This window comes from Jaculus jaculus, chromosome 23 (assembly GCF_020740685.1).
Source record: "Jaculus jaculus isolate mJacJac1 chromosome 23, mJacJac1.mat.Y.cur, whole genome shotgun sequence".
NCBI lineage: Eukaryota > Metazoa > Chordata > Mammalia > Rodentia > Dipodidae > Jaculus > Jaculus jaculus.
In genome coordinates, this window is record NC_059124.1 from 9582247 (window position 1) to 9595280 (window position 13034).

The 13034-nt window shown below is 55.0% G+C and overlaps 1 protein-coding gene across 1 annotated transcript; it reads left to right on the plus strand.

Moving 5' to 3' along the window:
* Positions 1-6744: 6744 nt before the first annotated feature.
* Ptms (parathymosin) lies at positions 6745-11868 on the plus strand. Its single transcript, XM_045139637.1, has 5 exons — positions 6745-6900; positions 10578-10649; positions 10861-10930; positions 11090-11151; positions 11319-11868. Exons 1-5 carry the CDS (start codon positions 6856-6858, stop codon positions 11367-11369), a joined length of 300 nt encoding a protein of 99 aa, XP_044995572.1. The 5' UTR covers positions 6745-6855; the 3' UTR covers positions 11370-11868.
* The last annotated feature ends 1166 nt before the right edge of the window (positions 11869-13034 follow it).

Sequence of the window (13034 nt, forward strand, 5' to 3'; positions counted from 1 at the left end):
TAGGACCCACTTAAGCCAGATGCACAAAGGGGCGCATGCCTCTGGAGCTCATTTGCTGTGGCTGGAGGCCCTGGCGTGCCCATTTTCTCTTTCTCTCCCCCTGTACCTCTGCCTCTTTCTCTCTCTCAAATAAGTAAATAAATAAATTAAATATATTTTAAAAAATGTTCCTTCAAAAGTCTTGAATACAGTCCTTTATCAAGCTGTACTTTGATTTAAAAAGTTCTCCATTTCTTTTTTCTTACAACTTTCATAATTATAGACAATTATGGAAGTTGTCAATACATTTTTTTTCAAAAAAAGAATAAATAAATCCAGGAGAGACCTCCTTCCCAAGGAGGGATGCAGGTTGTTTATGGAAAAACAGATCTAGGGAACTAGACAAGAGATGAGACATCAGATCATCCTTTGATCACTAGCAAGTTTGGACTGCAAGGATAGGCTCAAAGACATTCCTGTTTCTTCTTTCAGGGGCCCAGTCACTCTAACTGCTTAAAAGACCTACCTGAGACCCTCTTATTCTGAGTGCTGGGATTAAAGGCATGTGCCACACACAGCTTCCCTTATTTTTTATTTTTATTTATTTATTTGAGAGAGGGAAAGAGAGAGAAAGAGGGAGAGAGAGAATGGGCGTGCCGGGGCTTCCAGCCACTGCAAATGAACTCCAGATGTATGTACCACCTTGCGTATCTGTTACGTGGGTCCTGGGGAATCAAACTGATTTGGCTTTGCAGTCAAGTGCCTTAACTGCTAAGCCATCTCTCCAGACCCTTATCTTTTTATTTTTATTTATTTTATTTTAAAAATATTTTAAAAACATTTTATTTTTATTTATTTATTACAGTCAGAGAGAGAGAGAGAGAGAGAGAGAATGGGTGCACCAGGGCTTCTAGCCACTGCAAACGAACTCCAGATGCATATGCCACTATAAGCATCTGGCTTATGTGGCACCTGAAGAATTGAACCTGGGCCCTTAGGCTTTGCAGGCATGTGCCTTAACCACTAAGCAATCTCTGCAGCCATTTTTAAGATATTTTAGTTTTATTTATTTGACAGAAAAAGAGAATGGGCATGTCAGGGCCTCCAGCCACTGCAAACAAACTCCAGATGTGTGTGCCCCTTGTGCATCTGGGTAACATGGGTCCTGGGGTATTGAACCTGGATCTTTTGGCTTTGCAGGCAAGCACCTTAACTGCCAAGCCATCCCTGCAAACCCCCTTATTTTTTAAGTGTGTGTGCTTGTCTGCAGGTGGGCGTACACATGTGTCCATAGGCCAGAGGTTGATATCAGGTATCTTCCCTAATCCCTCTTTCACCCTATTCTTTAAGTCAGGGTCTCTTGCTAAACTGGAGTGCCCAGAGCTGGGCTTATAGGCTTGTGCTGCCATCCTTGACTTTTACAAGAATCCTTATGCTTGTGTGGTACTTTGCAGAGCCATCTGCATCTGTTCCTTGTAGGGAACATGTCTTGTTCATTCAGTTTTGGGTCTCCACCACACAGCAGTCTCTCTATGTAAGCACAGTTCCTAAGTAGTTTGTTAAGTGTGTTAACCTCTTTTTTTTGGGGGGGGGGCAGTTCCAAGTAGGGTTTCACTCTCAGTCAGACTGACCTGGAATTCACCATGTAGTCTCAGAGTGGCCTCGAACTCCTGGGAATGCTCCTACATGTGCCTCCTTAGTGCTGGGATTAAAGTCCTGCACCACCATGCCTGGCTTAACCTTTTATTGTTTTTTGGAGGTAGGGTTTCACTCTAGTCCAGGCTGACCTAGAATTCGCTATGTAGTCTCAGGCTGGCCTCAAACTCACAGTGCTCCTCTTACCTCTGCCTCCCAAGTGCTGAGATTAAAGGTGTGCACCAACACACCCAACCCCTTTTTCACACACACACACACACACAAACAGAAAGAAGCAGGGGAGAGAGAGAGGGTGGGAGAGAATGGGCATGCCAGGGCCTCCAGCCACTGCAAATGAAATTCCAGACACGTGGGCCCCCTTGTGCATCTGGCTTATGTGGGTCCTGGAGAGTTGAATTGGGCTTCTCTGGCTTTGCAGGCAAATGCCTTAACTGCTAAGCCATCTCTCTTCAGCCCCTTTGGAGAGAATGGGCATGCCAGGACCTTCCTCCGTGACAAATGAACTCCAGACACATGTGCCCCTTTGTGCATCTGGCTTATGTGGATCCTGGGGCATCAACCTGGTTCCTTTGCAGGCAAACACCTTAACTGCTAAGCCATCTCTCCAGCCAAAGTTAACCTTTTTTTATTTGTCAACCCCTTCCTCATGCTGGAGATCAAACATAGTAGGGAGAAACACACACACACACACTTCATTTATTTGCGAGAGAGAGAGAGAGAAAGAGAGGGAGGGAGGGAGGGGAAGGGGGGGGCAGATAGACAGAATGGGCCTGTCAGGGCCTACATCCGCCACAAATGAATTGCAGACACATGCTCCACCTTGTGAATCTGGCTTTATGTGAAAACTGGGGAATCAAATCCAGGTTGCCAGGCTTTGCAAATAAGCATCTTATCCACTGAGCCATCTCTCCAGCCTGACCCTGATCCCTAATCCTCCAGTGTCCACTTCCTGAGTGCTGGGATTGCAGACATACACCACCATGCCCATTTTTATGGAGTGCTGGGGAATCTAACCCAAGGCCAGCCCTTGTTTCGTTTCTGTGTGCATGTGTGTTCTTATGTCGGAGGGTACATGTGCATAGCAACTGGCTGGCATCCTTTGCGTTGATCTGAAATACTGTCCACCTTTTTCTTTTCTTTTCTTTTTGAGGCATGGCCTCATTTAGACCAAGGTGACCTGGAACTCACTCTGTTTAATCCCAGCATTTGGGAAGCAGAGACAGGTGGATCACTGTGAGTTCGAGTTCAGCCTGAGACTACATAGTGAAATTCCAGGCCAGCGTGAGCTACAGTGAGACCCTACCTCGAAAAAAGGAAAAAAAAAAAAAAAAGATAATATCATTGAGTTTGTTACCCTCAGCAGTGTTATGAGGTAGGAGGATCACTGTGAGTTCAAGGCCAGTTTAAGACTACACAGTAAATTCCAGGTCATCCTGGGCTAGAGTGAGACCCTACCTTAAAAAGGAAAATAAAAAGCTAGGCTTGGGCTGGGAAATAGCTCAACAACAAGGTGCTTGCCTGCAACACCTACCTACCAGACAGAGTTCAACTCCCCAGCACCTATATAAAGCCAGATGCATAAAGTGGCACACGTACCTGCATTTGATATGCAGTGGCCGCAGTGGCCGTCTCTTAACTCTCCCCATTTACTTAACACTTACTCTCTAGATCCTACCTCAAAAAGGAAAAAAAAAACAAAAACAAAAACAAAAACAAAACCAACAACAAAACCACCTTACACACACACCACTCAGCAGCTAGCGCATGTCTAAGACGTTAGGCCCAAAATAATAGTTTTCGGGGCTTGGGCCACCCTAGTTCTCACCTCGTCTCCTTTTTCTCACTGTTAGAAAGTGTGTAAGTACAATGTTCCCATCCAACTAGTGGGGAAAATTCTCAATTGGCCTGCAGAGTGATAGAATTCTAGGAACAGGCAAGCTTCACGGGGCCTCAGAAGAGGTAAGGAGCAAAACACAGGACTGTAACCCCCAGGCTGGAGGGTCACTCCACATTGATCCCAAGCTTCCTCAGGTCCAGCTTTTCTCAACAAGGCGACTTCAGGAGCCTGGTCTGACACAGGGAGGAGAAGGGACATTCCTCCACGCAGGAAGGGAACTGGACCCGGGCCTCCAGTGTCCCTAGAATTTCCCTCTGGAGAGCCCACAGACCCTCCTGCACCAACTCTTGGATGCTCCAGGATCCTTTGAGCCCTGGGGCAGGATTCCCGTTCTCTGCCTCTCCATCTCCCTGGAATTTTCCACTGCAGCTGCCTCCGCTCCCAGACACCCCTCCCTGGGCAACATTCCCGGCTCCCTCCGCCTCCCATTCCCGAATCACACCTCATTCCCAGCCCCAGCCTCGAGGCCCGGCCCCACAAGACACACTAACCCCAGTGGTCCTGCGTAGGGCAGTGGGAGACCAGGCCCCCTTAAGAGAGGGTGAGTTGGAGGGTCCCAAAATCGCCCATCCCAGAGAGGGGAGAAAGGACAGTGGAAGGGCCGGTCCCCCGTGGGGCTGGATTTGGGGGCGTGGCCCTCCTCGCATCCCCATATAAGGCAGGGCAAACAGCTAGGCGCCTGGATTGGCTGATTCAAATGAGCATTCCACCTGGCAACAGGGATTCTATTGGCTCTCAGGAAAAACAGGAGGAAGGTGGATGGAGGTTGTCGGTGGCGGTGATTGGACGGGGGAGGGGAGTGGAGGTGACCGGAGTGGGGAGCGGTTACCAGGGCAACTGGGTAAGAGCCCAGCAGGGTGTCCGAGACAGCCGGCGGGGCTGGGAGGTGGAGTAGAGGCGAGAGGGAAGAGGGCGGGAGAGGATGGAGACGGACCCGGAGGGAGCCGGGAGCGAGACTGGAGACTGGGGGAGGGGGCGCGCCCAGGAAGACGGGGGGCGGGGGGCGGGGGGGACGCGAAGAGAAATGAAGCCAGAAAGGGGGACTGAGACGAGGTATGGTGAGAGATCGCTCATGACATCTGCCAATGAGTCACAGCAAGGAAAATGGAAAGATCTCAGAGGAAAGGTGGACTCCCACAAGGAAAAACCTGGGTGGGGCCCCAAGATTTGCGAGGAGACTTAGAAACTGATTCCGAAGTCAGAAAAACCAGGAGGTGTGAACACGGAAGGACCAATAGATGGTGTATTTAAGCACTCGGGCTAAATAAAGATGATGGCTGGATCAACAATGGCTTCTTTTCTTTTCTTTTTTTTTGAGTCAGGAGCTCACTGTGTAGCCCAGGTTAGCCTAGAACTCACTGCTGCCCTCAACTCATTCTCTCCTGTTGCTGGGATGCCATTCCTGGCTAAAAACAACTTTTTTGTTTGTTTGTTTTTGGAGGTAGGGTCTCGCTCTAGCCCAGGCTGACCTGTTATCTCACGCTGACCTGGAACTCGCAAAGATCCTCCTACCTCTGCCTCCCGAGTGCTGGGGTTAAAGGCTTGGGCCACCACTTCCGGGCAACTTTGCTTTTATTAAGAAAATGAAAATGATTTGAAAAAGGTAAAAAGTAATGATGATAAATATGGAAGTGGGCGCACAACCAAAACATCCTTTTTCCACACTCCAGCCCTTGTCCCTTTCAGAAACTCAAGCTTCTCAAAATGACCCAAGGAAGCCGGGCGTGGTGGCGCACACCTTTTATCCCAGCACTCCGGAGGCCAAAGTAGGAGGATTGCCATGAGTTCAAGGCCACCCTGAGACTACATAGTGAATTCTAGGTCAAGCTGGGCTAGAGTGAGACCCTATCTAGAAAAATTAAAAACAAACAAAAAAAGAACCAAGGATGCTGGCTGAGTGAAGAGTCGAGATGCTGAGGATGCATGGACCTTGATGGGGCTGGGACTCTAGCCCTGGACCTGTAGCATTCGTAGGGCAAGATAGCAGAGGGGAAGGAAAAACAGAAGAGGGAAAATGTAAAAAATGAGGACAGAAAAGATGAAGCCGGGCGTGGTGGCGCACACCTTTAATCCCAGCACTAGGGAGGCAGAGGTTGGAGGATCTCTGTGAGTTCGAGGCCAGCCTGTGACTACAGAGTTCCAGGTCAGCCTGGGCTAGAGTGAGACCCTATCTCAGGAAAATAAAAAAGATAAAAAAAAAAAGAAAGAGGAGACGAAAACCAGCCAAGTTTCTAGGGCCAGGTGACTTGTCTGGGAGAGCAGGGAGAAACCTGAGGTGGAAGGGAATGGAGAGGTGGAAGAAATGAGAGATGAAGTGTCTGTGGGGAGGGATCTTGGTACAGATGAGTAAGAGGGTTGAAGAAAAACGGGAGGTCACGCAGATGACGGCGAGGTGAAATGGCTAAGGAATAAAGGTGAAAGCTGGAGAGACGCGGAAGGTTAGCGACTGGAGGGCCTCGACTCGGTCAGATCACAGCAAAGAGCCAGGAAGGGAGGGACACGGCAGAGGCTGCAAATGTCAGGTCCAGGCGGCCAGGAGGCCGGCCTGCCCTTTCCGCTGTCCCCGTCCGTGGCCAGCGCCACGCGGAGAAAGTGGACGGGGGACAAGACGGTGGGCGCCGTGGGAGCGGCTGCGCGCCCCTGTCCCTCCGGTACCGGCCCTGCCTTCTCCACGGGACCCCCCCCCCGGTCCCCCGCACACACACCCGGGCCCGCGGCGAGATCCCCGGGGCTCCGGAGGGCTCGGCGGGGCCGGGGCCAGGTCTCGGGCCGGCCCCCAGGCGCCGGACTCCACGCGACCCCTCGGCAGGCTGCGATCGCGGGCGCGGGTCCCCGCGGGAGCCCCACCCCTCGCCACCTCCGCGCCCCACGCGGCGCCCTCGCCGCCGTCAGTCTCGCGTTCCCCGCCCGGCCCGTCCCCGCCCCTCGCCGCCGAGCTCCTATCCCGCCTCTCCCGCCGCCCCTCGCGCCCCCGCCCGCCCCACCCCGGCCAAGCCCCTCCCGTCGGGCAGCGCCGCCTTATAAGCGGGCTCCCCGGCTGGGGGCGGCAGCGGCTGGTCGGCGGCAGCTCTGCTGGAGCGGGGGCGGCGAGCCCACGACCGAGCCACCGAGCTAGCGCCCGCCCGCCCGCGACCGGAGCGCGCCCGCCACCGCCACCGCCCGCTCCGCCCTGCGCCCGGGTGCCGGCCGCGGACCTGCCGCGCGCCCCGCGCCGCTTGCACCGAGCCAGCCGCCAGGTTTCGGCCGCGGCCACCCTCCGCCGTCCAGGGCCTCTCCGTCTCGGCCCCGGGACCCGGCTCCCCGCCAGCCCCGGCCCCGGCACCATGTCGGAGAAGAGCGTGGAGGCAGCGGCCGAGTTGAGCGCCAAGGTACGGGCAAGGGCGGCGGCGGGCCGGGCCATCCCCGACGGCCCCGGGCGGCCCTCGCGCCGGTCCCGGCGGACCCGCTCCGCCCTCACCCCCCCCCCCCGCCCCGCTCGCAGCCCCGGCGGCCCCGCCAGCGCCCTCTAGCTGCCCCGCCGGCCTCGCCGCCCCGGTCCGGCCCCGTCGTCCCCACCCCCTCCGGCCCGGCCGCGCCCGCCTCGGCCCTCCTGTCCGGGCGCCCCGCGCCCGCGCGCCTCCCCGGTCCCGGCCCCACGGGCCTTTCGTTGCTAAGCGGTTCGGGGCCGTAGTGCAAACCGGACTCTGCAGCCGGGCTGATCCTCGCCCCTCCCCTCTCGGCTGGATCGGGTCCGCTTTTCCCCGCAGGGCCGCTGCTACCTCCCTCCCTCCTCCTCCTCCTCCTCCTCCCTCCCCATCCGTCCCCTCCTCTCTGTCCATCTGGATTCCTTCCCTCTCCGCCACTGGCTCGCCGCTCTCTTATCTCTTCATCGCCGGCCTCCCACCAACACCCCCCCCCCCGCATTTTCGAATTCCTAAAAATCAGAAGCGGGGTGGCGGCGAGAACAGCCTTCGCCAAGGTTGGGCGGTGCGCGGCCTGGCATCGAGCTGTCATTGGTCTGGTCCGCTCCGTTCCGCGGCCTCATCTCTTCGCCCTTGCTCTTAATTTCCCCAGGGAACGTGCCAGAGTGTGGCTTTGGGAAATTAAACGTGGCCAGAGTTTTGGGGGCTGGGAGCCTAATTTGGGGTGTGTGTGTGTGTGTGTTGGGGGGAGGAGGTTGCCGAGGAGCGCCTACACTTCTGGAGGCCCGTGAAGTGGAGAGAGGCACGGGAAGCCGTGGGAGAGGGGGGATGCGTGCAATCTGCCAAGGTGTGCCAGTGTGGCCCTCCGGTGGGCTGCGCGGTGGCATGTGACTTCACCGAGTAGGTGTCTTTGTACGCCTGAGACGCGGCGGGTGTGTGGTGCTGCCCGTGTCGGTTGCATGTGTGCCTGGGGAGCCGGTGGTGTCTCGGAGCCGTGTTGCTGCTTTGTGAGGGCTGAGTGCCTCCACGGTGCTTCTGGCTGGCTCCGGAGTGTCACCATGTCCAAACACGGCCCATGTGTCTTCGGAGCGCGTGGGCGCTCCCCTGCGGATGTGTGTGTGTGTGTGTGTGTGTGTGTGTGCGTGTGCGCGCGCGCGCGCGTGTGCGTGCGCCTGCGGGGAGGCTGCACAGCCGCTTAGCACAAGACCTGAGGTCAGGGCACATACCCTCCTGCAAAAGGGATCACAGAAGGACAGTGACCAGAAGGACAGGGCCCAGCCCCTTGAACTTTGATCTCTGGTACACTCACTTCCCCCCACCCCCTCCATCAGCCCAGATGGGAAGCTCAGGCCAGGGCCGTGTTGCCCTGGTGCCCTTCCATGCTGCCGCCCCCTACTGGACAGCCCGTGGGTGGCCCGGGATGTGGAGGAAAACCCACCTTGTGTGGCAGATGAAAGACTGGAGTTGGACGAAGAAGGAACAGAACCCGGCTGGAGTGTCAAGTGTTCTGTGCTGTCCTAAAGGGAGAACAGAACTGCTGGTGCCCTAGGCCAGCCATTTGGCACCAAGCCGGTCTCCCATCTCCACATGGGATCCAGTACACATAGAATTGCATACCAATGGGCTGGAGAGGTGGCTTAGTGGTTAAAGTGCTTGTCTGCGAAGCCTAAGGATCTAGGCTCGACTCCCCAGAACCCACGTAAGCCAGATGCACATGGTGGCACATGTGTCTGGAGTTTGTTTTCAGTAGCCAGAGGTCCTGGCATGCCCATTCGCTACCTCTCTCTAATAAATAAATAAGTAAAAGTAAAGTATTTTTAAAAGATGTATGAATTGCATGCCAACAGCAGGGTCAGCTCATAAGAGGACACTGCCTGCCAAGAGATAGGGTGGGGAGAAGACAGGAATTTGAGTGGGATGCAAGGCTGGTGTGCCCCAAGGGTATGCCCACTGGAGCAGCTCTCTGCCAAGTTGGAATAGTACATCAGGTGTGTGCTTACTGGGATCTTGGCTAAGGAGAAAGGACAATGTGGGGACTGGAGAAATCAATGGCTTGTTGAGTAGAGGCAATCGGCTGCAAAGCCTGATGGTTTGGGTTAAATTCCCAGTGCCCACATAAACCAGCAGTGACAGGTGGCCCTGGTGTACCCATACTCTCCTCCCCATTTCTCCCTCTCTCTGCAAATAAGTAAAAATATTTTTTAAGAAGCTGGACATGGTAGTGCATACCTATAATCCCAGCATTGGCAGGGGGGCATGGGGGAAGAGGTGGGAAGATGACTCTGAGTTCAAGGCCAACCTGAGATTACATAGTTTCAGGTCAGCTAGGGCTAGAGCAAGACCCTACCTTGAAAACCCAAAAATAAATAAGTAAATGAAAAGATAATAACAGTAAAGGAGCCGTGTTTGGAGTGGACTCTGGGACCAATAACCCACTTTCCTGCCCTTCCAGGTACAGACTGGCTCGCTGCTCACACTTTTCATCTACCGCTTCTTTCTTGCTTGCTTTCTTTTGGTTTTGTTTTGTTTTGTTGAGGTAGAGTTTCCCTGTAGCCCAGGCTGACCTGAAATTCACTATGTAGTCTCTGGGTGGCCTTGAACTGACAGTGAACCTCTTACCTCCACCTCCCAAGTACTAGGATCCAAGGCATGCTCCACCACACCCGGCTCTTTTTTTTTAAATCATTTTTTATTTATTTACTTGAGAGAACGAGGCAGACAGAGAGAATGGGTGTGCCAAGGCCTCCATCTACTGCAAAGGAACAGACCACCTGTGTATCTGACTTACCTGGGTACTGGGGAATCAACCTTGGGTCTTTAGGCTTCGCAGGCAAGTGCCTTAACCACTAGCCTTCTCTCCAGCTCCTTCATCTGCCATTTCTGTTACTCTTTTCTTTCAGTTTTTCTAGGTAGGTCTTCTCTAGGCCAGGCTGACCTGGAATTCACTATGTAGTCTCAGGGTGGCCTTGAACTCACAGTGATCCCCTACCTCTGCCTCCCGAGTGCTGGGATTAAAGGCGTGCGCCACACCCGGCACTTTTATGTTTCTTTTATTCTACTTCACCTACGTTTCCACGGTGGCACTTCGCTCTTCTACCATGTAACCCCAGGTACCATTTTCTCCACGAAGGTGGAGAGGAAGGACCTGCTGGACCTGTTTTTGTTAAAATGGGAACTGGTGCTGGGGTGCTCTTCCTGTGGTGTTTGGCCAAGTAAGAACAGGAGGGTTAGGGACACACAAATGGAACCAAATGCCTTAGGGGGTGAAGGGGAAGCTGGGAGGGATGCCCAGTGGCAGGGGGAGAAAGAGAACTCTGGAAGAGCACACCCCCCCCCCAGACAAAAGGCAGAGCAGGCAGATGGGGGTGTTGCTTTGCCGAGCTGAGCTCTTTAAGCAGGGAGGTTTGGAAGAACTTGCTGGCGTGTTGGGGAGGTCAGTTGTCTGGCTGCCTCTCCCTTTCTTCACTTGTGCCCTCGCCTTGGGCCTCGGGAAGAGAAGTTTTCAGTGTCTGCTCCTTATGGCCCACATCTAAGGCTCCAGGGACCTGTTCTGTGTCTACGCTGGCTGCAGAGATGGGGAAGCGGGCTTGGAGGACTGCACATCGTCAGTGCTGAGAGAAAGGCGACTTCTTTCTGCCTTGCAGGACCTGAAGGAGAAGAAGGAGAAAGTGGAGGAGAAGGCAAGCCGGAAAGAGCGAAAGAAAGAAGTAGTGGAGGTGTGGAGGGCAGGCAGGAGATGACCACACGGGCCCCGACGTCTCCCTCCCTGTTACCTCTCTGTCCAGTTGTCTTCCTGGGGGTTAGGTCCTGTCTTAACCTTGACCCTCTGGCTTCCCTGCCCCACCTTGAGACCCCTTCCAAGTCCTTTGGCCATCCCTTGGGTGGTGATACACACCTGACATCATTCTCTTGTCCTGGTCCCCGCAGGAGGAGGAGAATGGAGCTGAGGAGGAGGAAGAAGAAACTGCTGAAGATGGAGAGGAGGAGGATGAAGAAGGTGGGAAGGAAGGGGCTGGGCACACTGGGCTAGAAAAGTTGGGGTTCAGGGAGCAGAGTCAGGGAGGAGTTGAAGACCGGAAGCAGGGGTCAGGGGGACCCTAGTGGTCTGTGCCAGAGCTTCCCGCCCTTCCCCAATGATCCATTTCTGGCTCCTCAGATGAGGAAGAAGAAGAGGAGGATGACGAAGGGCCCGCGCTGAAGAGAGCAGCCGAAGAGGAGGTTTGGGCTGGGTCGGGGGCCTGAGGGGTGCAGCAGGGGCTGGGTGCTCTTTGGATTTAGACCCAGATCTGTGTGGTGGCTTGGGCTGGGGTTGGAGCAGAGGCAGCTGGGATGGGGGGGACCCCCTTTTCCTTTTACAACTACCCCAACCCTTTGCCTCACCACAGGATGAAGCGGAACCCAAGCGGCAGAAGACAGAGAATGGGGCATCGGCATGAGCCCCTGCCAGCGGGCTGGGGGCGGGACCTTCAAGGCCTGGAGACGGGGTGGGAACAGACCTAAGTGCAGCCGCCCCTCACCCGGCCCCAGAGCCCCCACCCTCTACCTTCCCCCCAGCTTCATTCTCACCTCTCCAAACACTGGCCCTTCATCCTCACTGCCATTCCCCATGGTTCACCTCCTGACCTGCTCCGTTTGAGCTCCCCAGCTGGCCTCTACTTGCCCCTCTCCCCTCCCTCGCCCTCCTCTTGCCTCTTCACCATCCTCTGCCCTGGTCCTCCCGTAGCCTTCCTCCCTATCCTCTGCACCCCCATCCCTCCGTCCTGCCCCCCACCCCCGTCCCTCACCTGCCTGATCCCCGGGTCTCCCTCCAAACCCTCCTCTCAGACAGCGCCAGGCCGGGGTGGGGCCGGGGTTGGGGCCGAGCCCCACAGCTGCCCCCCTCCCCTCCCCTTTTTGTATAATTTAATAAAGAAATGGTCGCGCTTCTGTTTTTAACCTGTCTCCTGCTTTCCCAGAGTCTAGTCAGTGTCATAAAAGGGCAGAGAAAGGGGGGTGGGGGCTGACCGATCGGCCCACCAGCCAGGGGTGGGTCAGAGCCGGGTTCCCTGAGAGCGGACACTTCCCTGCTGACCCACACGGAGATCGAGACTCTGCTGAGCCCAGTGGAAAGCTACCGGCCCCATTGTGCTGAATTAGACACATAGAAACAACCCAGGAACAGGAAGTCCCGCCCCTGCACGGGGAGGGGCTGGCAGGCTTGGGTCTCAACCCCGTGCCATCTGGAGGGTGAGCTCCCTGGCATGGAAACGGGTGCGCCTGGCTTCCGGCAGCTGCGGACCTCGGGGTTACTGGGGTTACCAGGCCCGTCTCCTTGTCACCCGCCCGCCAGTTTTCCTTTCTGACTTTGTTTTGTTGAGATGTGCTCTGCCCTGCCGCCCAGATTGTGCCCAACCTCCAGCCCAGGCAAGCCTTGAACTCAGGCTGGCCTATCTGCCCCTCCTGGGTGGTGGGGGAGTGGTGGTGGGGGCTGCAGATGTGCACCGCCCGCGCTCCGATAGAAAGACTTCTGCATTATTCTGCATTATTCTGTGTCCGCACACCCTTGCCTGCCTTCCCTTCTCAGCGCAGAACTCTGAATGAAGGGATCTGGAGGTGGAAGTGTCTCGTTGTCACCCTCTTTCTACGAGATGAGAAAATACCCCAAAACTCACACAGGTCAGGACTACACATGCCTCCACAAATCGATGTCTTTGAGCCTTAGTTTCCTCATCTGTACAGGAAAGTGACACTAGATTTAATGAATTGCTACCTGAAAATAAAATTTATTATTTTGAGGTAGGGTCTCACTCTAGCTTAAACTCTAGTTTCAGGCTGGCCTCAAACTCAGCAATCCGCCTGCCTCTGCCTCGCTAGTGGGCCACTATGCCTGGCTGGGTGCTGTTTTTTCAAGGGAGGCAGAGGTAGGAGGATGGATCGCCATGAGTTCAAGGCCACCCTGAGAATACAGAGCAAATTCCAGGTCAGCCGGCGCTAGAGTGAGATCCTACCTCGAAAAACCAAAACCAAAACAAAACAATAAAAAAACAAGCATGCTGTAGTTCGAGCCGAAATGGTCAGAGGATGGTGGGGGCAGGTATGGCTTAATGGTTAAAGGTGCTTGT